This window comes from Henckelia pumila, chromosome 3 (genome assembly GCF_033568475.1).
Source record: "Henckelia pumila isolate YLH828 chromosome 3, ASM3356847v2, whole genome shotgun sequence".
NCBI lineage: Eukaryota > Viridiplantae > Streptophyta > Magnoliopsida > Lamiales > Gesneriaceae > Henckelia > Henckelia pumila.
This window is the reverse complement of record NC_133122.1, coordinates 200,628,181-200,654,734: the sequence shown is the minus strand read 5'-3', so window position 1 is coordinate 200,654,734 and position 26,554 is coordinate 200,628,181. Positions and strand designations below refer to the sequence as shown.

General features: G+C 37.4%; 1 protein-coding gene across 1 annotated transcript; it reads right to left on the bottom strand.

Moving 5' to 3' along the window:
- Nucleotides 1–671: 671 nt before the first annotated feature.
- On the bottom strand, nucleotides 672–2,672 carry LOC140886140 (probable pectate lyase P59). The gene is made up of 4 exons (XM_073292646.1): nucleotides 2,311–2,672; nucleotides 1,452–2,136; nucleotides 1,123–1,368; nucleotides 672–1,037 (listed from the first exon to the last, which is right to left on the bottom strand). The coding sequence occupies exons 1-4, from the start codon at nucleotides 2,532–2,534 to the stop codon at nucleotides 810–812; spliced, it is 1,383 nt and encodes a 460-aa protein (XP_073148747.1). The 5' UTR covers nucleotides 2,535–2,672; the 3' UTR covers nucleotides 672–809.
- Between the last annotated feature and the right edge of the window lie 23,882 nt (nucleotides 2,673–26,554).

The following is a 26,554-nucleotide window of genomic DNA, read 5'->3' as shown; positions in this document are numbered from 1 at the left end:
ATTATATATAATATAGTTAGTATATATACATAATAAATATATATCATATCACGTTATCATAAGGTCGGTGTCATAGACATTCTTTTATATAATAACATGAAATTATATATTAATATATATACATAGTATAAATATATAAACAGTAAAATAAATATTCTTACTTGTTGAATATTTTTGCCTTTTTCTTGTATTTTGGAGCGTCGGAAATTATAGAGAACTTTCAAGCGATCGTGCTGATAATATGTTGTGAAAAAGTAAAAATTTACGGTAAAAAGTAAAAACTCTAAAACTCAAAATATATCAAACTCTACACTTCACAAATTTTTCTCTGTCAATTCAATTGTGTTTTTCTACACAAATGGAGAGATCTATTTATAGATCTCATTTGGAGATTAGTCCAAAAATTAAAACATCATCATCTACATCATCACATACTAATTTTTCACATTTTACAACTTAATATTCATCTTTCAACATTCAACTTTAAATAATAATAAAAATAATATCATATTTTCAACAATTATGTCATTATCGATGTTTTTGAATCTGTATATAAACAATAAAAGACGTAATTTTGCTATTTATAAAAGCGATGTTAACTTATATCGATAGAAAAAACGAAATTTAAAAAAATATCATTTAAAAAAAAACTCACAAAAATTCGAAGTATATATACAATATAATCTACTCTATTCATTAAAAAAATAACAATTAACTTAAATAATTCAGAGTTGAAACAAGAAAAAAATGAAAATAATAATGATTGGCATTGCTATGTATATAATCTCTTTAAATATTGCTGTTGCATTCTAACATGGCACCCCCGCCCTGCAGTTGAGCCAACCGGCAAACTTGGTCATTTCTGCGACGAGCGTTGCAGGAGCGGCAGATATCTTGTCGTATTTCTCGGGATGCTTGCTGGACCAGTTGGGGTCACCGGATTGAACAAAGAATGCTCCTCTCAAGAAAAGATCACCCTCTGATCTCCATGTCCACTGTTTCCACACTGATTCAGGTGAATACTCTCTCTTTGTCACCTACGTACGTACGTAAATGAATTTGAATTTATTTATATTTATATTATAATAATATATAGTTTTTGTGTTGTGTAGTGTAGCGTACCTCCTTGGCGAAAGGGTTGTCGGGAGGGGCGATGAACCGGTTTCCCTGGCTGATAATAGTCGGGTGCATGCTACCGCCGATGGCATACATGTTCCAGTGCGTGTAGTCATTGTTCACGACATGGACATAACCCCATCTGCACCGCGGCATTCTCTGCACCATTCTCTTGCCGAAGTGGTTGAATGCTACCGTTATCTGCATTATCTCGTCTTGAGAGTGGCTGTCGCTAGCCCCGAAAAGCATCGCCTGCAGCAAACGTACGTACACCATCTATTATATTATATTATATTAAATTTAATATAAAATTAATTATATTTCGAGTACGTGACCTCGTTGTGATCCGTGAAATGGCTGTTGGAAATGGTGATGCCAGTCGAGCCCATGATCGCATCTATAAGGCCGTCGTAACAATTTGTCATGGACACATGATCAATCCATATGTCCTGGGCCCCGAAAATGGAAATCCCATCACCATCACTCCTCGTCCTTAACCCGAAATGATCCACCGAGTCCCTCACCAACCCACCACTCCCTTGAACAATGTCATGAATCCTCAACCCATGTATGATCACATTGCTCACGTACTGGATGGTGATACCCGCGCCATTAGCGATGTGAACCCTGGCCCCACGAGCATCGATGGTCTTGTTGCTCTCCATGATCAGTTCCTGGGTCAGCCTGATGACCATGTCGCGCTCGAAAATGATCCATAGTGGCTCCTTCTGGATCACTGCATACCGTAGAGTCCCTGGTTTCGGGTTCACCACGTTGGTGTCGGAGGGGTCGGTCACCACGTACATCTTTCCGTTCTTTCCGCCCTTTGCCTTGTAGCCAAAGCCTAAACCACAGTCTGCGAGCCTGAACCGGTTGGATGCCCAATCGGGTTGGCATCTCCAGCACCTGTCGATGGGATTGGTGGCCTGGCATGGGCCGCTGTTGGAACTGATCTTTCCTATCAATCTTCTCGCGCTACTATTTGAGCTCGAATAGTCCAGTCCTATTTCTTTTAATGTCCTGATCAAAAACATTAATGTTTGGATAATAATTATACATACATGTATTCAAACAATTAAATTAATACATCTGTTGGTGATGTCATATTTATTTATTACATGACGACCTTTTTTCAAAGAGCAATGAAAACTTGTTTATAATTATGCAGATCCAACTTAAAACTTATGATGATACCTGTGGACATTCATATTCAAGTGGCTCACTATTTTATGAGGTTCTGGCTCGTAAGATTCCAGCGATCGATTCCAGGCCTTGGCGGCTCGCTTCTGCCAGAACTCATCAAATTCCTCAATTTCAGCTCTCAGGGAGGGAAGAATCGAAGCAAAAGCATAAAACAAGATGACCAACGAATTAATTAATTTAATGCCGCGCATGTTGCTATTTCCTGCGCTACCCATTATTCTTTATTTTTTCGAATGTCACCGGTCTGGAGTGAGGTCGAACCCTTTGGCTCTTCGGGTTCAGACCCTGAGATGTACTCGACCAGACCGACCCACACTCAAAATAGTCGGGATTCTTACTTTTCGAAGGATATAGAAAATTAACTTAAGAATGTGTGATTGTGTTGTAAAAATCTGTTTTAAATAATGAATTGCTTGTTGGAGACAACCTTTGCGACGATAGAGGGTAACCACTTGCTTCCAATGGCTATCAGGTTGTATGTATGATCACACAATTTAGTGGTAGTGTTTTTTGCGGTTCAAATGTCAAATAAAAAATAATAAATAAATAAAACACTAACAGTCGAGATAATTAATATTTATTTCTACTTGGTGCATGTTTATTGTTATCATTTTGTAATTAGTTACGAGTTGGGACCTTTTAATTTATTTATTATTTTTTTTTGTATGCGCAAGAGGGGAGTTATAGGCATGTAAAGCTTATTCAATATTACCGCCCGGTTGATCAAATCTTCTAGTTATTTGAAAATTTTAGTAGATTAAAATTTATACATAATTTTGAATTATTAACTCAGCTGTTCAAAATTATACCATAAAAATCGATTGATCATATTGACCAATTCCCCATAGTAATAGGAGACTAAATGAAGGGTAGTTATTAATAACCAAAATTGTCATCAAGCAGTCGCATGGTTTATCATTTATATAGATCATTTTTCTTTTTAAATAATAATGATAGTAATATCTCATCTCAGTAACAATATATCTAGATCTCTTGTGAGATTGTCTCCCGATCTTTATCCGCGATACATATCAATCTATCTATATTTACAATAAAAAAATTATATTTTTGACATAAAAATAATATTTTTTTATAAGTGACCCAAACAGGAGATTCGCCTACAAAATTGACAATCGAGAATTCTAAGGGAAGTTCTTGTGTATATGTGATTATGTGTGTTTTCACTTGCTCACAAATGAACATTGTATATTAATCAAGCATGAAAAATGTTGTGTGTACATTAATGAAGGTTACACACAATCACACATGGTTACTTGTTACCTTTGAGATTATAAAACTTCCAAATTAGTGATATTTTCATTAGTGCATGTGAGATAGTTTTGTCATTTCAGAGACAACTTATAACAGTGTAACCTTCATTATACTGTAAATTTTCTTTAATATGCAAATGTGTTAAACAAATTTGATTTTGCATGGCCGGTCTATCATGAATTTTATTTTTAGAGAGGACTAGTAAAATTAAGTGTCTTTACTAAATGGATTTGTCACACTTAAAAAAATATGTCCACACAAAAGTGTCACTATAAAGGTTTTTTCTTGTAGCGGATACCGATAGAAACATAGTTTCTAGTGCCGTTTGTCTCAAGTCCATGAATCAAGCAGTATGTTTCTAATGTTAGTCATGCGTGAAAATCATGATCAAAATATTGGAAGGTAAAGACATATCACGACAAGATCATCCAAATTTATTTATAACTCTCCAAATGTAAACAGTAAAATCTAATGTTGATTAATTAATTTAATTTAGCATAATCATGTAAGAACATACAATTGCAATACTTTTAGCGCAAACTATTTACCTCTTTCTTCAATAAAAAGATATTTATCTTTTCTCTAAATGGTTCATTTCAAAGCAAGAAAAGTTTCGGAAAACATATCATCAAGCAGTACGAAATTGGAATTTGCCAATCCATAAACTTCTCCAAATTTCAAATTTCCATATTGATCATAAATATTAAAGAACGCACACAATAATGGTTAATGAGATCCTACACAGAAAGAGTGGGTGCCCTGTTAGCTAACTTGTGGCTAAGGGCCTTTATGACTCTATTTGTAAACAATCTTTGTTTAATATAATTTACACTTTATATTGACATTTACTTTATCTTTTATCATATTGCTATGTTGTGACGTGTTATACGATGTTTAGATAAAGACCTTGAATATACTAAAGTGCATGCAATATGTGATAGTGGATATGGATGATTATCATGAAACACATCTTGTAATCACTGTATATTCTAAACCAGTTCCTAGTCAATTGAGCCGTCCGCAATAAGGATAAGGATCGCTCAAGATTGAGACTAGCATTTGCGATGCCGAGTACCACATTTCATTGGTATGGAACATAGAGATATTCGAAGCATGCAAATGGATATTCATTGGATGAATGATCGAACTATCCTATTCGGACTTTCCAAGTGGTTTTCACTAATTGAGTGGAAAAGTCCGTGGTTTTGGTTGTACATCATTAGTCCTTACTACTTGAAACATCATGGAGACTCTATATGCTAGTACTGTACTTTGACTCGTTTACCGACTCTATGAGGGTCATCAGGTGTCGAGATTGGGTACAGTTACAACACATATAGGAGTCAATGCTTTGTTGTCAAGGATTCACCACATGCTTGCGAGTGTGGATATCCTATGCGATCTCATGAGATATTAGTGTGACAAATCTCTAGCCAGAGTACATGATGTGCTTTAGGTTACTTGGTTTCCTAGTTGCACATGCGATGTCACTATTTGATCTTCAAAAAGTATTGCATAGTTATCGAATCTCGAACGACTCTCGATATACCAATGGTTGTTGATTCGGTCAGGATATATGGATGAAGGGGCCGTACTGTACGCTAACCAAAACCCACTGGTTCTTGCAGGCACTATCAGTGATACCTAGGGAATCATGGGGCAATGTTGCTAGGCGCTCTTACCATGATTCGATGGAAAAGTTGGAAACTGTTGTTCCGAGTCACAAAGGAGTTGTGGACCCACGACTAGCTGTATCCCTGAACCATTGAGGGTTACACAAGTAATAGATTTCTAATTTCCGTTGAGATAATTAAATTTAATGAATTAAATTTAGCGAATGAGAAGTAGGACTTCTTATTAATAAGTAGAGGGAGTGAGATTTCCTAAAATGACATTGGGATGTCATTTCTGGAAACCACTGAATTCGGATTCAGAAAATTTATCTTGACTTTAAAATATACAGAAAAGGTTTCTGTACATATTGGTAAAATTGGTTTGTCAATTTAAGTCACGATGAATTTTATATTAATTTTTGAACATGCGGGCCTTGCATGTCAGGCTTGAACTTATGACTAATGGGCCCTAAGCTGTTAGCAGCCTATGTTATAAATAAGTTATTGCAGTACATAAATTACAAGCAACAACTCATAATTTTCAAAACCTAGAGAGCTCTCTCCCTAGGGTTTTCGGTCGCCCCCTTCCTCCTCTGTGTTCGAAAATTCCAGTCTGCAATTTTTGAAATTGCAGTCTGGTTTAACAGATCAAATCTGTTAATTCTCATCGTAGAAACTTCTGATAGACTTTCTAGTGCAGTCTATCAGAGGGTTTAGATTTCTGTTCGTGGACCTGATTCAGGAGTTGATCGAGTCATCAGTTCCTGGGATATACAAGAAGAGCAGAGTAATCTGTTGGAGTCCATAACCTCAAGTTGAGACTTGAGAGGTAAAATTTAATTGTTATTTTATTTTACTTATTTGTTTTAATCGTAAGAATTTGATAACCGCCCTCGGTGGCCCAGCAGCGGGGCTGGGCCCTCGATAGTCGAGGGCTGCCCGGGATCGTCCCGGGCAGCCCAGAAAAATTAAAATTTTATTTTTTTTTTTGAAATTTTGAATTTTTGCCCGCTAATAGTTGTTGGGCCCAGTTTTTGGCCATATCGAAAATTGTTTCGATTGGTCCACGAGGCAATGGGTCAAAATTGTTTGAACCCAAAATTTTAAGAAAATTAATTGTGGATAAATTTTGAATTTTTGAAAATTTATAAATTTAATCCAATAAATTAAATTTTATGAAAATTAATAATTTTGGTACAATTGATTATAAAATATGATTTTATATATAAAATTAGATTTTATGTATAAAATATGATTTTATGGATATACTAGATAAAAAATGATTTTATATATAAAATGGGATTTTATGTATAAAATATGATTTTATCTATTTATATTTATTGTCATTTTGAATTTCATGTTATCCAATCATTTAATTGAATTAAATAATTGGATAAAATGATGATCGATTGCCATGACCAATTTTTTAGGTGTATGCTAGGTGGTTTACATTTGGTTTTTATTATTGTTGTTGGGTTTTATTAATGGGCTTGTATTATGGCCCAATTTGATTTATTATTTGTAATAAAAGTGTCTGGTTTATGGCCTGTTCCCACCCTTAAATATGTATCCCCTACTTGTCATTGAAATTTATTAGGCTTAGTGGAAGATAAAAATTTGAAGAAAATGATGGGCCCAGCAGACATAAAGACCGAAGAAATGTAAATTGAAAGCTCTATGTAATAGGATTGCATTGTATACTTGCATATCACTTAGGATTGGACTTAGACTCGTGATTGGCAACCACGGGTCGATTAGATCTAGGCATCGATCATCCTTTATTTAATATTTGATATTGTTGTTGTATGCATGTTTAGACTAAATTGCATGAATCCTGCAAGCATACAAATTTATTTAATGATGAGACAAATTTAAAGTTAAAATTCCTCATTTTAAATATGATTTAAAATTAATATCAAGTTTAATAAGTGGGAAATTAAATATATTTTATATTTTTCTACCTCCCATCAACTATCAATGCATGATAGATGCTACCCGCGAACGTGGTCCATCTCATATTATTGGGAAGGCCCGTTCGCCGAAAAGTTGTGCATTGAGTAGACAATTGTTGTAAGTTGGGTGGAACTCCCATGGGATCACCTCATATTATTGGGGTCCACATGACGATCGTCCATCACAACTTAATATTGATGAGTCAACTTGACATATCACTTTAAACGACATCATATTATTGGGCCCTTTATTGGATATGAGGTAAAAACATGGAGGTTGCTCTAGCAGCAATTGAACTCTACCTTTTTAAAATTATAATTTGAAGATTTTATTCGGAACTATAATTTGTTAATTGGGCTCATGCAACACATACAATATATATCATGTTGGCTATCTCAGTCAGTACTTACGTACCTTACTACAGGCAGTCCTAGCAGTCCCACTCTAGGTTCCCAGCTTAACATCAACTCTACAATGCAAATATCCATGCATCATTAATTAAGCTCTAAAAGCCTTAACTAAGTTATTGCATACACCTAAATGATTTAAGGAGACCATAGCTATACATGCGTCCATCGTCAGCCCACTGATGGTGACTATCCCGCAACTAGAGGCACACCCCTGCTGCAGCTCCACAGCCTTGAGCACGGCTCCACTACACGAGCATCACTCTGCTACTATGTCAGACACTGTCTGAATATGATAGAATATTTTTCCTACTCCAAATCTAAAATAAGAGTACCCAAAGCCCTAAAATAGAGCCACGTGGGCGAAGGAGAGGATTTTGGAATTTGCACGAATGAGGAGCTCGGACCTCATATTTATAGAACACATTCGGATCGTCCGAACTGCTTCGGGCCGTCCAATCGTCTCATCGTATCGTCCGATCTCCGCCACGTGTCAATCCAATCGCATGCAACCATGCACCTGTCCCGAACACTGTTCGGATCGTTCGATCTCGCCCTTCGGGTCGTCCGAACCCTGTCCGGATGAAGTCACCGATGACATATTAATTTGGGATAGCTGGCTGGGCTATAGTTCGGATCGTCCGAACCCACTTTGGATCGTCCGAAGTCTTCAGAGCCTCCGAAGCCTGGCTCCGTCCATGTTCGGATCCTCCGAACCCTTCGAACCTTACCCACCATTTTCGAGTGTCCTGAATCCATTTCTGGACTCCATTAACCCATTTGAAATTTCCTTAATCATGTTTTACTTAACCTAAACATGATTACATGATTAATTATGCATTAATCATTAATTTCAGATACGGTTCACTACATTCTCCCCCCCCCCCCCCCCCTTAAAAGATTTTGTCCTCGAAATCTAGGGTATAACCTCGAGAACGTATTAAAAATACTTTCCTGAGTGTCTGGTCAAAATAGCTTCCGACAAACTCAGACTCTTGTCAAATTCCCTGTAAGCATCCATTAATGCTGCACCGCATTAATATTCTTCCAACTGAAGATTACTGCGCTACTGGTCGACAGTTGAACTTCTCTAGCGCTAGCATGTCACAACACTGATACATCTTCCATTCTGACTATGATCTCACTGCCCACGAAGGATACAAACACCTGCTTGATCGAGATCATCATCCGAAGTAAAAGTCTTAAACTGACGAAGAACAAGTCATAACCTAACTGGTTTACGACATTCGTCAAATCACTAACCGAAACTCGATCTAACCATCTAATGGTTCCAAAACTTTTCAGTGCTCAACAACTCTAGCCAGGAAACACTAATCTCAACACTGTGTTGACACATCAAAACCTGAATTCCCTCTCAAGAGAATCTTGTTGACCCAAAGCTATACTCCAACATAACTGCTTAACGTGATTCCAAACTGTTCATCCATCCCATGCTCCACCGAAGCGAACGAGCTTCCCAAGCAATTACTGGGAACTCAGACCATCCAATCTAGTACCAATCACAGTTCATGTTTCTTAGTATAACTCAACACTGTGCCCTGATGAAAACTATCATCGCTCACCGATAATGACACTAAGTCATCTTCTAACCATCGGCCTGCGAAGTCACGCATACATTGCAATAGAAGTTATCACACCTCTGATGATCTACATCATCTCGACCATAGGTTATTCACCCACGAATTCAATCGATAGACATTCTCCTGATTGTTATACATACTTGCAATCACTGTACGCTCATCAAGACTAAGGCAAGTTCCCACCAATATGCTCGACTGGGACATTCCACAGTACACAGACGTATGGAAACGCTTCCTGTAAGGCCCGGGATAATTTAATTTTAATCCGAGAATATTTAATTTGAGAATATTTAGAGTTTAGAATTAAATTCTAATATTCTTAAATGAATAAGGATTGAAATTGAATTAAATCACTTTTTCGGGGACTGAATTGCAAATAGCCAAAAGTTCAGGGACTAAACTACAATTTGGCTAATATTTATCTAAACTTACACTTATATTCATCTATTCTCACGTGAAGTATCAGACAAGAAGGAAGAATCATGGCTGAAACCTTTGGACGCCATTTTTGCTCCGTAAAAGCTCCGATAATTTGCGATCCGGTTGTCAGAAATTCCAGATAAATATATATCTGCGATCACCGCTTCGAGACCTTCGTTTTGGTACAAGTTTCATTCACTTTTCTCAAACTTTATGTTTATGTTGAAGATGGAATTTCATGATTTTAAAATATATTCATATATGAGCTGTACCGATTGTGTATTCGCAGACGGTTCGGAAAAAGACTGTCGTTCGGATTTTATATGATTTTAGCAAGCAAAATTCGAACCCTATCCTATCTGATTATGATGATTTTTGATGGTATTGAGATGATATTATGAGTTATCTTGCTTGTTGTATTGCTTGTGATATTGTTTGGATTGCCGATTTTTAGCCATTATGCCGTCGATTCGAAAAATGTCAAGACTTTGATAATATTGATTGAAAGAAGCAAGGTTTGAATTGTATTTGATCTTGTTAGTTATTCGATATGTCATTTCTCAGCTTTATATCGAAGTTGCCGAACTCAAGATCTCCGAGTCAAACCGAGAAGGAATTGAAGCAAGGTTTGCTAGCAATTACACTTGAGATTGAGTTGAGAAGTTGAGCAGCTTTTTGATATAATTTATCATTGATGTCATTGCAGATTTGAATTACTTTCAGACGTGTGAAACCTCCAGTACCTTTCGGAATAGAAAGAATCGGAGAACTGGTCAGTCTCCTCTTCAGATCAACAAAGCTAGCCTCACAATCTGCAGTCCAGACAAAAGGCGCATTTTTCTGAGTCATCTGGGTAATTGGCTTGGCAATAGATGAGAATCCTTTGATGAATCGGCGATAATAACCAGCTAAACCCATAAAGCTTCGGATCTCAGACACTGATGTCGGTCTAGGCCAATTCATAACCGCTTCAATCTTGCTGGGATCGACAGAAATCCCATCTCCTGAAATGATATGACCGAGAAAGACAACTCGATCCAACCAGAACTCACACTTAGATATCTTGGCAAAAAACTGCTCAACTCGCAAAATCTGCAAGACGGTCCTCAAATGTTCTTCATGGTCAGTACGATTCTTAGAATAGATAAGAATATCATCGATGAAGATAATGAAAAACTCATCTAAATAGCGCTGAAAGATACGGTTCATCAAACCCATAAAAATCGCTGGAGCGTTATTCAAACCGAACGGCATGACTATAAACTCGAAATGACCATACCTTGTTCTAAATGCGGTCTTAGGAACATCTTCCTCTCGCACTCTCAGCTGGTGATAACCTGACCTCAGATCAATCTTCGAATAGACAGAAGAACCCTGCAGCTGATCAAAAAGGTCATCTATTCGGGGTAAAGGATACATGTTCTTGAATGTAGCCTGATTTAATTGACGGTATTCAATACAGAGCCGCATAGAACCATCCTTCTTCCAAACAAACAAAACAAGAGCACCCCAAGGCAATACACTAGGTCTGATGTATCCCTTGGCAATCAAATCCTCAAGATGCTCCTTCAATTCTCTCAGTTCAATCAGTGTCATACGATACGGAGCTTTGGAAATAGGTTGAGTACCTGACACCAAATCAATGCTGAATTCGATATCTCAAATAGGCGGCAATCCAGGAACATCTTCCGGAAACACATCAGCAAAATCTCTAACCACCGGTATATCAACCAATTCGGGGCTAGATTTCAGTACATCAACTGCATAAACCAAAAATCCTTCTGCACCTTTCTATAACAAACGAGTCATAGATAACACTGAAATAAAAGGAATTCTAGATCGAGAACCCTTACCAAAGAATTTTCACTCGTCTGCCATTTCGGGTCTGAATCTGACAACCTTCTGAAAACAATCGATGGTTGCCATGTACTTGGTTAAAGCATCTATACCAACAATACAGTCAAAATCTGACAGCCCAAGTACAATACAATCAAACTCTAACAAATTTCCCTCAAAACAAAGTTCACAATTCCTGACTAATCTGACAGAAACAATTCATCCACCCAAAGGTGAAGTAACAGCTACTATAGTAAGCAACAACTCAGTAGGCAAAGCATGCAATAACAAAAATTTCTCAGAGATAAAGGAATGGGAAGCACCTGTATCTATCAAAACATGAGCAGAATAACCGAGAATCGAACAGTTACCTGCTATAACATCGTCTGATGCTGCCTGAGCCTGATACTCTGTCAAGCTAAGACTCGTGCCTGCTGTCTCGGAGGCTGGTTCGCACTATGGTTACCTCCCTGTCTGTTCTGGTGCTGAGGCTGGAAAGAGTGAACTGCAGAAGACTGTCTCTCAGGCTGAGTTGTAGGTCTAGATGAACTTCCACTCTGAGCTCGATCTCTACTACGCTGAGGGCACACCTTAGAAAAGTGTCCCGATTAATGACAGGTATTGCAGTTCCCAAAGACTCCTACACACTGATCCGATGAGTGTCTACCCCCACACTTGTTGCAGAACATGGGTGAAGATCCAGAACTCTGTTCTGAACCGAATTGCTTGGAACCACTGGAACTAGAAGAACTGTTCCACTGCCTCTTGAACTGTTTCCCTCTTGTTTTGTAATGATCCTTTCTGTTTCCCCCATTGCTTCCACTTTCATACCTCTACTGTTGGTTCTGATACTAAGGTGGCTGATTCTGATACTGATACGGTTGGTTCTGAGACTGTCTCTGCTGCTGAGGAACCATTTGATTTCCTCTCTGTCTCCATAAACCCGCTTCAGCTCCCTTTGCGTGATTCATGGCATCCGCAAAGTTATCAGGTCTAGCAGTGTTTATCAACGTGAAGATGTTGGGATTCAAGACGTTGATGAACTGATCGGCTTTGGCTTCTTCACTGTCGGCAATGTGCGGTGCAAAATGCAACAAGCTGTAAAACTTGGCTACGTACTCCTCAATGTTCAGGTTCCCTTGCCTCAGATTGGCAAACTCTGCTCCCTTATCCTTTCGGTACGAAACATGGAAAAACCGCTTATAAAACTCAGTTTTGAAAAGAGACCAAGTAACAACTGTACCTCGATTCTCCATGGATCTCTTTGTTGTGATCCACCAGTTCTTAGCAACATCACGAAGCTGATGAATGACTAACCTAGTTCGGCGGTCGTCAGAGTAATCAAGGGAATCGAACTACTGATCAATGTCGTCCAACCAGCTTTCACAATCAATCGGATTTTCTGTACCCAACAACAAGGGCGGATTAAACGACTGAAACCTCTTCAGCAAGGTTTCCATAGGTGTCGCTGTGGCATCCAATTGATCGACTTCAGTACTAGCTTGCTCATTCGGAGGAGTAACTGGCGGTGGGTTTTTGTTAATAACTTGACGAGGACCCATCTGATAATCAAAGGTTAGGACACAAGATATCTCAATCACTTAATATTCGATGCCCTTTCAACCGCTCAGAATATCGGATACCAGTCGATAAATCACATAGTCATGTAATTCAAATAATTCTCAATAATAAAGCATGCTCGCATGGAATTAATTAAACAACAAATAATTCAAACACATGCGAGGAGCCAATACACACAGACTCGATCTACCCCGCTCAGTCTAGTTCAACCAAAAATCTTATCGCTCTGATACCACTTAATGTGAAACCTCGGTTCTAAACAACTAATCTCGGATTAAACAACAATTAAGCATATAAGATCCAAGACTAAAAGTAAAAGAAATTTTTTTAAAAAAAGGGGGTGCGCTCGGGTCTGCTAAAAACTGCAGACCGGCTCCTCCAAAATCTCAGCCCTACTGTTCTGCTCAATAGGGGTTGCGCTCGGTCTGCTAAAAATAGCAGATCGAGCACGGCCAAAACAGCAAACTTGTTGTCTTGCTCGGAAGGGGGGCGCTCGGTCTGCTATAAAATGCAAACCGTTCGCACCCTGCACCAGAACAACAAAACAGAAAACAACTCGCCAACTCAGACCAAAAGCCATTCAATACATCCAAAACATGATCATGCATTAAAATCCCCGATTCTCCAAATAATACATGAAGTTCTAGAGTTGATCAACAACGCAGAAGGATAGAACATGCAACCATAAAGCTCGCATAATCGATACAACATAAACAACGAAGTTCGGGGTCTAAACATGTTCTAACATAAACTAGATAGACATGCTGACACGACTTCTAAACCGAGTCCCACTACTAGCTCTCCCTCTTGATGCTAACCAGGTCTTCGCTGACATGATCATGCCCCTCCTGTTGCCAAGTACACATACAAAACAAAGCAACAGCCGGATAACTCCGGTGAGAAATATATTCCCAGTAAAAGCAACATAACAAGCAATACATGTAATATAGTAACAACATGCTTTCAAGACAACAGCATAATCAATATCAACGTAATGAAATTCGTGTCTTTAAATGGGGATATCAATTCTGATAAACAAGGGGTTGCAGCTATGCTTTTGGGATCCCAAGGATGAGATCACGTAACGACTCACCGACTATCCCAATCGAGGTGGTGCCACGTATCCCACTCCCCTAGACTTTGGTGCGACTATAAGGAGTATGCTGACACTAGGTGAACCTCTACACCAAGGCCACTCACAGTATAGCCCCCAAAACGTCTAAACAAAAAGGGGTTGTTCTGCCCGCTGAAATCAAAGGTTTGGCTCAAGATGAATACATAATAAAACATAACCATAAAGCCATATACAAAAGCTAATCAACACAAAATCGAAGTTCCACATGCTAGAACAAGTATTGATGCAAGTATGTGATTTTAAGGGAAACTCGAAAACCAACTGTCCCGAGTATGCTATCCCGCTAACGATGACTGATTTTACCTTTCAATTCAATAGCTCCAACTCTGGATAAGCTACAATAAAAAGTTTATATCAGAACTATACAACCTAACAACAACAACGGCTCAAGTAATCTCTTTACCGTTCTTTGTCCAATCTCTTAGACGATCCAATGCTGTCAACACTGGGCTCGAAAACTCCAAACGAATCTGTACGGAGACAAAAGATGATCAACAATGACGATCAAACTCAATAGCCAAGTTTCAACAACTCGAAACGGTTCGAAATCTCTAAAACTCAAACCGATGGCATAACGGCTATAACTGATCGAACCGGAAACATAGACAGCAGTATAACAACGATAATAACTCATAACAATGCTAATACAACAAAAATACTGCAAACCCATCAAATCTCAAACTCCAAATTTTCGAATAAACTTCCAAAAATCATAACAATTCCAAACGACGCTCTATTTCAAAACCGACAGATAATAAACGATCAGAACTCTGCCAAGAACAATATACTCGAACCTCAATCGATTCTAAAAACATCCAAAAAATAGAATGAATCTTATCATAGAAAAACTTATGATATAACGAAGCTCTCGCTGCAGTGATCGCTAATCTGCCCTCAGAAATAAATTCCAATGGACGGATCGAGCTCGAACTGAAATCCCAAAGCTTGAAAAGGTTTTGGGGCGCTTCAATGGGTAGGAATCAAGATGGGGAAGAAGATAGGGTGATGAGAATAGTCAACCCAATCTAGATAATATATTAAACTCCAATTTTGCACTTTAGTCCCTGAAATTTCCAAAATTTGCAAAATAGACCCTGATCAAAATCAAGTCGGCTCTTAAACTCTAGAAACTCTGATTATCTCAAATGAGCTCAATTAAGATAAATTGGGGCTTACATCTGTGCTCCCATCATAGTCGTTTATCCTCATCATCTTGAAGTTATGGGGTAAGGCTTCCTCCACGATATCCTGTGAGAAAAACGTGCCCTTCTTTCTAGAAGATGTATGCCCCTTCCTTCTCATCTCTTACATCTCGGCTTTTAAAAACCGCACCTGCCCTTCCAGGATGTTATGCTCGGGCGCTGTTGGTGTTGTCTCGCTCGCCAACTCATATGACGTCCCCACTTCACATCCCTTCTCCTCCTCGAATCTCTTGCCCCCCCCCCCCCCCGTCCCCCCGCAATTTGGTCAAGAGCCTCTGCCATCGCCTCCCGGACGGCTGTCATCACCATATCCTACATCTAATCTCAACTTACCCCCCCCCCCCCCCGAACCACTTCCTATTGTGGGTTGGGGGTCTGGTTGATGCGCCAGACTTCTTCTCCTCCTCATTCTCATGGTTGGTTCTCCTTGTGTTAACCATATCTACGTCTTAGATAAAAAAAAAAGGGAAAAGAAAAAAGTTCTCGCAGATGGCGCCAAATGTTATCATCGTAAAAAGGCTGGGTAGACGTGACAAATTTTTCCCGCTTGTCTTCTTCCTCTCACCTTATATTTTCAATCGTTTTGATTTTTTGCACACAATAAACAACTCGTGAATGGGCGCAGAAAGAGTTTTCTGGCGTGGCCACTCTAATGCCTAAGTAAATATAGGGCTTATTGGAGAAGAAAACTCAAAGAGCAAAATATGCAACAGGGTACGTAATATATGTGTATATGAGAGAGTGTTTTATTAATGAATCAAACCAGGTATACATAGAGGATTTTGAGAGAACCTCGGAACCCTAGGAGAGTTCCACCAATAGGAAACAGTATCCTTTCCTGAAATATAAATCTTGTTTCCTTTCTTATCCTAGATTATTTCCTATCTCATAATATATCAAATCTTGTACGAAGGAAACAAGATCATATAACACTTCTTACCTTATCCTCTAGTCCCTCTACCACTGAGTCCGACTCCCATTGAACCCAATCCTCCTCTTGTCATTCTGTCCTACTTGCCTCTCTTAGTCCTAGGCCTAACCAAAGTGAACTCCCAGGAACAGTGCTTTTCTCGCCTCTATTCCCTTATCCTCAGAAAGCATGTATTTCTTACCTCTATACTAAGCTCGAGTTGTAATGCAGCTTTTCCTGGGCACTTGTTCATCTGACTATGCCACCTCGGCCATTTTGAGTTATTCTTCCTGTGCTGAGTTAAGGTGGACCTCATCCATGACCGAGGTAAACTACGTCTTGGGCTGAATTAGATCGCTTCTTGGGCCGAGGTAGATCTCTTCTTGGGATGAGGTAGATTTCTTCTTGGGACGAGGTGGATCTCTTCTTGGGCCGAGGTGGACCACTACATATAAAAGAATATAATCAAAGATAAAGTCTATCAATAAGAAAATCTAGAGTTTTTATGGAATAAAACTCTCAAAATTATTCCTTATCCCAAAATATTATCATATCTTCAAAAGTTTTCCATAGATTGAATACTATAATTAGGACTCCAAAAATATGGTATTATCCTCCAAAATTTCAAGCTCACAAGTTTGTGATTTTTTTTGGTCAGTAGTCATAAGGTGTGCCCATGCCTTATGCCGAATCCTCTTCTAGTTTGACTGTTTCAGATTTCTTTCATGAGGCGTGCCCATACCTTATGCCAAATCCTCTTCTGATTTGTTCTCACTTCAAGTGTTTGTCTTTTGTCCTCCAAATATAACCAAAATCATCTTTTTAGCTCAATCTTGCTCAAAGATCATAAAACTTTCTTCTATAACAAAATAACACGAAAATCCATCAATTAAACATATTAAAAAGTGATAACACGAGGAATATGATAATAAAAACATAAACTATTACGAGCCTATCACGCATCTAATACATGAATATTGAATTCTAGGGTAACTAGTTCGCTAGTATTATCTAAGCGGTTGACAGATAACACTGGAATCTTATGAAAGGAAGTGCTTGATAAGAGATAATTCAGTACAAGTTACGGTACAATTTCAGAGATATTTTGAGATGGTATTAGACTAAATTATGAGTTCAGTGTTGGTGAATGTGTGGTCCAGTAAGGGATCAGATCTTATATGTTTTTGACAGGACATATGGGTTGTCGAAGGAGTATTCAACAAGGTACTTTGGTTTCTCGAAGTTAAACTTTCCTGTGTATTAGATCAATGATTGATCAGCGGTTTTGGGAATTAGTTCAAGGTACATCTCAGGGTTTACCAGGACCTGATTTCGAGGACAAAATCTCTAAAGGTAGAGAGAACGTAGTAACCCGATTTCAGTAATAAGAGATAACTATCTAAACATGTTTAAAATGGTTAAAACATGATTAAGAAATTTTTAGATGATATTATTAAATATAAAATCGGATTCAGGACGTTAGGAAAAGTTCCGGAAGGTTCCAATTGTTCGAGTAGTTTGGAAGGTCCGAACATGAGATATATGTAGATCGGTGGTTCCGATCCCTTCGAAAGCAAGAATTGAGTTCAAAAGTACCAAGAATTTCAGAATCTCCGAACTGCAGATCGAAAGCTCCGAATCTTGTTATCGTCAGACAGGGCATGGGTTTTGATTTGTTGATTGGACATGACGTAGATCGGAAGCTCCGAACTAGAGTTCGGAAGGTCCAACGTTGTCAGCAGCTGTGTTGTCCAATCAAAGGAAATGAGTTCGGTGGAGGAAGTTCGAAAGGACGATCGGAAGCTCCGAAGTACGTTCAGAAGTTCCAAACTGGAGATCGGACGTTCCGATCATGTCCTATATATAGGGGCCGAGATATCATTCTTCCTTTCTCATTTTCCTCTTCTCTCTCTCGTTTCTAGATGGTTCTAGTGGGTTTTATGCATTTATAGGCGTCGTTTTGGAGGCCAGATGATAGCGAGGTGCTACCGGGATCGTAGCAGATTTGTGCCTACTTTTTGGGGTCATTTACATCAAAGTGCTAACGAGGGATGCAGGTATATTGCTAGACTCTGATTAGCTTATGTGAGTAGCTATTAGTATAGTTGAGGCTTTTAATGAGCTATAAGTGATATAGTGATTATATGCTTATAGGTTTGGACTTGAGTACCCGAGTGGCTAGGTTGCTTAAGTTGTTTATTTTGAGGTACGAACGTACTATCCGAGATACCTTGGTTGAGTATGCATGTTTTATGTTTGCATGGTGTATATGGCATGACTTATGTGCATTATTATATCACGATTATTATGTTGCATGCATTATCACGTTGAGCCTATACCTTGATACTACTTGTAGAGGGGTATCTCAGCCCCATGATACATTTTTGGAAGGATAACATGGTTTTGGATCTGGATATGTCCACTGTTTATGGTATGGGAGCCACCTCCTGGTGCGACGGCTCTGCATGCTACATACCATGGCGCCTAAAGACTGAGCAGAGTTCTTTTACCGTGATAGGTTTTCGGTACCCGTTCATTTGTATTTAGCATTCATTGCATGTTTATACTTATACAAGAAAGGAGAATCTTAGTTCTAATAAATGAACTAAAGATATGATGAACGAAGGTTATGCACAAATTGAAGAACCTAGAAGGAGAAAAAGAGCTAGCACTAAAAAGTCCTTTGGTCCAAATTTTCTCACTTACATATTGGAAAATGAACCAAAGAACTTATAAGATGCATTGTCTAGCCCTGAAGATCCATACTAGAAAGAAGCCATAAATACTGAAATGGATTCCATTATGCAGAATCACACTTGGGAACTAGCGAATCTCCCCCCAGATACCAAGCCATTGAAATGCAATGGTCCTGAAAAGAAACTACAAATTCAATGGAACAGTCGAAAATTACAAGGCTAGATTGGTGGCTAAAGGATATAGACAAAATAAAGGACTTGAACTTTTTCAATACAAATATATTCACCAGTCTCAAGAATAACTTTCATTTGTGTACTCATTGCAATCACAACGTTGCATAACATTGAGATACACCAAATGTATGTCAAAACTTCATTTTTGAATGGTGAGATAGAAGAAGAGATCTATATGGATCACCCCGAATGATTTGTTGTTTGGGGTAAAGAAATAAGAAGTGTGCCGACTCGTTAAGTCCTTATATAGGATGAAGCCAGTTCATAAGCAATGACATGAAAAATTTGATGATGTCATGTTGACAAATGGAATTAAAATTAATGAATGGAACAAATGTGTCTACATTAGGAGCACAAGAGATTCTTATGTTATAGTATGTTTATATGTTGATGACATGATAATAATGGGCTGTAATCGAGATGGTTGACCGCTAAATTTAATATTTACTAGCAAGTACACTAGGTCAAATAATAGTAAAGTGGACAGAGAGTCCAAGTATCGATCCCACATGGACTGTAGTCAATTCTCAAGAATTAATTATTTTACTTAATCTAGACAAAATCATAAAGAGCGATTTGATTTAAATAAAATAAAACTTTAAAATAAAAATTGCTTAAGATATAATAATTCAAATAGTTGAAACGAAAATTTAATTAAAACGAGACAACCAAGACACACGCGGGTACCAAACAAATCATGTAACATGTAGTTGATTCAGGAATCAGATTTAATCTTAAATTACGGTGAATTCTCCTAACTTGTTCAAAGGTCAATTTCTAGAACAATAAAATCTATTCAAATATTGACGAATTAATTTTTCGTAATTCTAATCAAATTCAAATGCATGAAGAACTGTGAGAATTCAGTTTTCACCTAAAACCGCACACTGAAACCGAATTCTATTTTTAGTCGGTTTTACCATATGTCAATTATTAGAGTGATCGAAATCAATTCCTCCTCTGTCGTCTTGGAATCGATTAACATGCAAGCAAACAATTGGCCAGATCATTCACAAGACAAATACAAATCTAACAATCTATAAAATAAAATCGAATCTGAAAAATCCCAAATAAATATCCAAGTTTTCAACATAGATTTGTTCGGCACAATCACGCAGTCTTGGTTGAAGAAAATCTACTCAATAATTGAAAACAATAATTCAAAAATAAGAAGAATAATAATAATAAAAGAAGGAAAAACTCTGAAGAAGATGGAGCAGATCTTCAATCTCCAAGCCTCCTAGCCGCCTCCCGATCTCTGTGTTTTGAACCCTTCATCTGATTTTAAAAAGCCTATTTATACGTCCCAAATCTTCAAAAAATTGCATCCTTCGCGAATAAAAGTTTCCAAAAATAAAAAGTTTGCACGCCGTCTCGCTCGAGCGGGCTCAAGGTGCGCTCGAGCGAGAGATCTTGTGTATATATTTTTTTCTGTCCGTAGTTCTCGCTTGAGCGGGCTCAAGGCTCGCTCGAGCGAGTGGTTTTCTACCTCAAAACTCAAAAATTTCGCGACATGCATGAACCCCGTGCCAGATTCGTGCCTGGGTCCGTGCCTATGTTTTTTCCGGCGCGCAGTTTTCTTGAATAAATCATATCTCAAGTTCTAGCCTTCGGATCGAGCTGAAATTTGGACAGCAGCTTCAAAACATATTGAATTCATTTTGAACAGTGAAGATTGGATTTGGATCTCTCTAAAATTAAAATTTAATTTTATACCAAGGCTGCTCCGTAATTCATTCTTCAAAAATCCATTTTCCTACAAAATTAACCCGGAGAGTGAAATACACACACATGCACTAAAACACATAAAAACACATAAAAACAATATGAATGCACACATAATAGACATAAAAATAGCACGAAATAATTCAGACAAAATGCACTCAACAACACCCTCATACTTAATTTTTGCTCGCCCTCGAGCAAGACATGCAAAAACAAAATGCAAAAAACAACATAAGTAAGGACAAGTCATGTAAATTATAGCCCTAGATAAGTTCAAACACCACCTAAAACAAAATCCCACAGGCTCATGATTTTCCATAATACACCATCAGTTTAGCGTGAACGTGTGTGTGTGCCATGTTATTCTAACTACATGCAACTTCAAAAGAATCCGTTCTAAGACTGCTTAGCGACCTATGACAAACCAATGCAAGTGTTTTAATCCAGTGCTCCTCCCTCCCAATGATCTCTAACAAAAACAAGACTACCTTGAGATAGATTACGCACCTTCGGATTTTGCATCCGGTTTTCTTAAGCCCCAATAATTACCCGCAACTTAGCCATAACTAAGATAGAATTTGAATTTCAATCTCCTCGTCTATAGCCCGGATGGAGCTACAATTCCATTTAACCCGCAAACTTAGCTATGGAAGAATGATTAGAATTTCAATCATTTTCCAAGCCCAGATGGAATTGTTATTTTAAAATTTCAAATTTTTAACCGCATGAAATCCGCCTACTTAGCGACGAACAGAGGATTAGGATTTCAATCCCTTGCTCGTAACCCGGATGGAGTTAAATTTTCATAAAAATTAATATAAATTAAAATTTTTCAAAAATTTTGGTGCACCCAAGATTGTATATGCAATGTCAGAAAATCATTGAAACTCAAAAAACACAATCAAGATTAACAAGCACCTATTGTCGTGCAATGGTCAAATAGATACAAACATCATCCAATACATCGCTACATTTCACCGGTCTAACATGTGTGCTTAAAAAAATATTCATTACACAACCTACGGTTCTCATGTCTAATCAAGAGCAAAAAGAATTTTCAAAAATCCATTTTTTTTAAATCAACTTCATCATCATTGGCTATTATGACTCATCCTACTTAACACACATGCAAGATAAAACAAACAACAACAAAAACAAACTAAATGCAAACAAACACGACAGATGCAACACAAACACAACAAACAAATAAAAACACAAAAACTAGACTACCCCCCATACTTATCCAAAGCATTGTCCTCAATTCTTTAGAACAATGAACAGAATGCATGAACAAGCACACATATGCAATACGAACAAAAACAAAATGAAAACAAAAACAACACTCCCCTGGTTTTCGATTCATCCTCGTTCTTCTGGATAGTATCCGCTGGGACGGCAGCAGCAGACTAGGTATATCGGCAGACATGACAAACTGGAATAAGAAAGAAGAAAAATAAAATAAAATAAAGATAAAAATAAAAATAAAACTAAAACTAAAAAAAATAAACTAAAAATCAAGGTAAGAACACTGGGTTTCCTCCCAGTCAGCGCTAAATTTATAGTCTACAGCCCGACTATGCAGAAGCAACCATCAAAGAGCGGCTGCCGCCCATAGTAAGAATCATACGACTCTACGTATGGGTCTTGATTTTCTTCGCCCTCAAGCTTGGCGTGATATTGACTTTGTAAGCTCGTCGGTCCAGCAATACTTGTCACGAACTGAAAATTTTGGAAAGAGATTCCGACTCTAGGCTGAAGCTCATGGAGGATGTAATATTTTGGAGGTGGCGTCAATGGCAAGAATGGATCTTCTAATGATGTGCATGTAAAGTCTATTAACAAGGTCAAATCTGTCGCCTTAGAAATTTCTTCATCCTCCACTGTCACTTTTGACTCCTCTTTGCATGAAGGTTCCTCAAATTATTTCCTCTTGATCTAGCGCAATTACTTCATTCTCTTGACAGATCTCAGAAAATGGTTCTATAAAACGCTCAATCTGCTCGTCCAAGAGACTCAAAGAGTTGATGTGGCTTTCTAAGAACTTATTTATCTCTGTCTGATGTTGCACAATGTTCTCCAACTGAGCCACATGATCATCCTCAAAATCCCCAATACACTCTTCTTGATACTCCGGTGGTTGGTTCGCAAAATTTTTGGAGTTGAATTCTGAAGGATATTGGTGACTCCAACTTTGCAGTGAAGGATCACAATGCCAATGGCAGTCGAAATCCGCCATATCATTTAACAGGTGTATCGCACTATTATCATCCCTTCTGAACAAGTGACTGCCAGTGGCTAAAGCTCCATAATCTACCCAACGTCTTGTCGGCTCATCCAAACCACCATAGAAAATCTGAGTTAGCATGTAGTTCAAAAAATCATGGCATCGAAATCTGTTTGTCAAATCATTGAATCTCCCCCAAGCAACATAGAATGACTCCGAGTATTGTTGGCCAAAACTTGTGAATACCCATCGATGATCCATATCCAAGAACCTCACAAGCAAAATAGAATAAAATTAAAATTAAAAATTAAGCAAAGGAACGAAAAGATAGAAAAAAAATTGTCTAGTCTCAAGCAAATAATCTATCCTAATATTAACTAAACAGTCCCCGGCAACGGCGCCAAAAACATGACCGCTAAATTCGATATTTACTAGCAAGTGCACTAGGTCAAGTAATAGTAAAGTGGACAGAGAGTCCAAGTATCGATCCCACAGGGGCTGTAGTCAATTTTCAAGAATTAATTATTTTACTTAATCTAGAAAAAATCATAAAGAGCAATTTGATTTAAATAAAATAAAATTTTAAAATAAAAATTGCTTAAGAAAAAATAATTAAAATAGTTGAAAGGAAAATTTAATTAAAACGAGACAACCAAGACACACACAGGTACCAAACAAATTATGTAACATGTAGCCGATTCAAGAATCGGATTTAATCTTAAATTACGGTGAATTTTCCTAACTTGTTCAAATGTCTATTTCTAGAACAATCAAACCTTTCATATTGATGAATTAAATTTTTGTAATTCTAATCAAATTCAAATGCATAAAAAAACTGTGAGAATTCAGTTTTCACCTAAAATCGCACACTGAAACCGAATTCTATTTCTAGTTGATTTTACCATATGTCAATTATTAGAGTGATCAAAACCAATGTCTCCTCTGTTGACTTGGAATCGATTAACATGCAAGCAAACAATTGGCCAAATCATTCACAAGACAAATATAAATCTAACAATCAATAAAATCAAATCAAATCTGAAAAATACCAAATAAACATCCAAGTTTTCAACATAGATTTGTTCGGATCAATCACGCCTTTTTGGTTGAAGAAAATCTACTCAATAATTGAAAACAATAATTCAAAAATAAGAAGAAGATGAATAAAAGAAGGAAAAACTCTGAAGAAGATGGAGCAAATCTTCAATCTCCAAGCCTCCTAGCCGCCTCCCGATCTTTGCGTTTTGAACCCTTCATCTGATGATAAAAAGCCTATTTATACGCCTCAAATCTTCAAAAGATTTCATCCTTCGCGAATAAGAGTTTTCAAAAATAAAAAGTTTGCATGCCGTCTCGCTCGAGCGGGCTCAAGGTGCGCTCGAGCGAGAGATCTTCTGTATATTTTTTTTCTATCCGTAATTCTCGCTCGAGCAAGTGGTTTTCTGCCTCAAAACTCAAAAATTTCGCGACATGCACGGACCCCGTGCCGGGTCCGTGCTTGGGTCCGGGCCTATTTTTTTTCCAACGCGCAGTTTTTTTGAAAAAATCATATCTCAAGTTCTAGCCGTCGGATCGAGCTGAAATTTAGACAGCAACTTCAAAACATCTTGAACTTTATTTTTATAGTGCAGATCGGATTTGGTTCTTCCTAAAATTAAAATTGAATTTTTGACCAAGGCTGCTCCGTAATTCATTCTTTGAAATCCATTTTCCTACAAAATTAACCCGGAGAGTGAAATACACACACATGAACTAAAACACATAAAAACAATATGAATGCACACAAAATAGACATAAAAATAGCATGAAATAATTCATACAAAATGCACTCATCAATGGTATAAATTCAACAAAGAAAATGTTGACAATACATTTTGAAATGAAGTGTTGGAACATACGTAGTTTTGGTGTTGACAAAACTGCAAAAGCAAAATTCATAGGTAAACTGAACTTTTCCATGAGCAAAACTGAAGAAGAAAACTGGACAAGCTTCCGAGCAAAACTACAGACATAAACTGAGTTGACTTTCACCAGAGCCAAACTAAAACCATCAATCGGTCAAAACAATAAAACTGAGTTCAACAAAGTCAAGACGTATTACCAAGACTGAACGATAGAAAGACTGAAACCATCCGAATATTGTGTGATCAACAGAACACCATTCATTAGTTATGCGCTTATGGATAAGATCTTTCGTACATAGTTGACGCTACAAACCACAAAACAAGCATCCGGCTCCTTAGAAAGAATACAAAAATACTCAAGATATCAAAAGGTAAACTGAATACTCTCAGTTTACTAACATACATTCAGTCGAGGGACTTCAAGATCACATTCAAATAATATATCAAGACCCTAAGAACACAAGCATGCACATCAATGAACCAAATCAGTTAGGATCATATTATGCTAAGTGTTGTGTTGTAATACAAGTGTTGTATTAGTTTATCAGTTGAGGTGTTGCAAACCTCGCTGTAATAAGAATCAGTCAAAAGATGAGTTCTTTATTCTAAGAGTTCTGGGATAGGCAGTTGAGTGCAAGTCCTAGTCTTGGGGAGGGCTTGAAACGACCCTAACTACTTCTTATAATTAATGATTAAATAAAATACGGGTTGAAACATTCTAAAACTCCTACTGATTTTTTTTTTTAACAAAACTCTCTGATAATAAAATAATGAATATAAATATATATATGCCCATACATATATATATCATACATAAAAATAACTTTACTTAATTTAAAATACAAATACACAAAAGATACAATAAAAGTACACGCATGCAATTAAATACTTAAAATTAATTACTAAATAATAATTTATAAGAATGCCATAATAAAATTCCTAAATAATATTTCTTTCACAAAAATTCAGGAAAACTTAGAAAATAAATACTTAAATCTAAAATCCATGCATATATTAAAAATCTATAATAATAAAACCTATGCGGAAATAAATGTTCTAGTCTCAACATAAAATTCATAATAGAGCGATGGTCATGGGTACTAGCTGCCTGGATACTCATACGCCCTCGCCTCCAGTCGGAAACACATTATCCTTATTGACATTTTGCTCACCTGCACCATTTAAATCTAGTGAGCCTAGAGGCTCAGCACGTTCTATCCTTACATAACAAAATGAAACCACACACAAGCACACATCATATAAAATACGTGAATAATAATTATACGTGCATGATCATAAAATTATATGCATATAAACATAAATAAATAATCATACTGCTTCATCATCATGCTAAATATATATCATCATACTTAATAAATCTCATAAAATAACTTATCATGATTTCTTAGTTCTCAACAGGTCGTATCCATGTCGGTGGCATCATACTAAACGATTGATCAATCTATAAACCAACGTACGTGACGGTGGGGTTTCCACCTCTGTGCTGCCACTTCACCAGCCC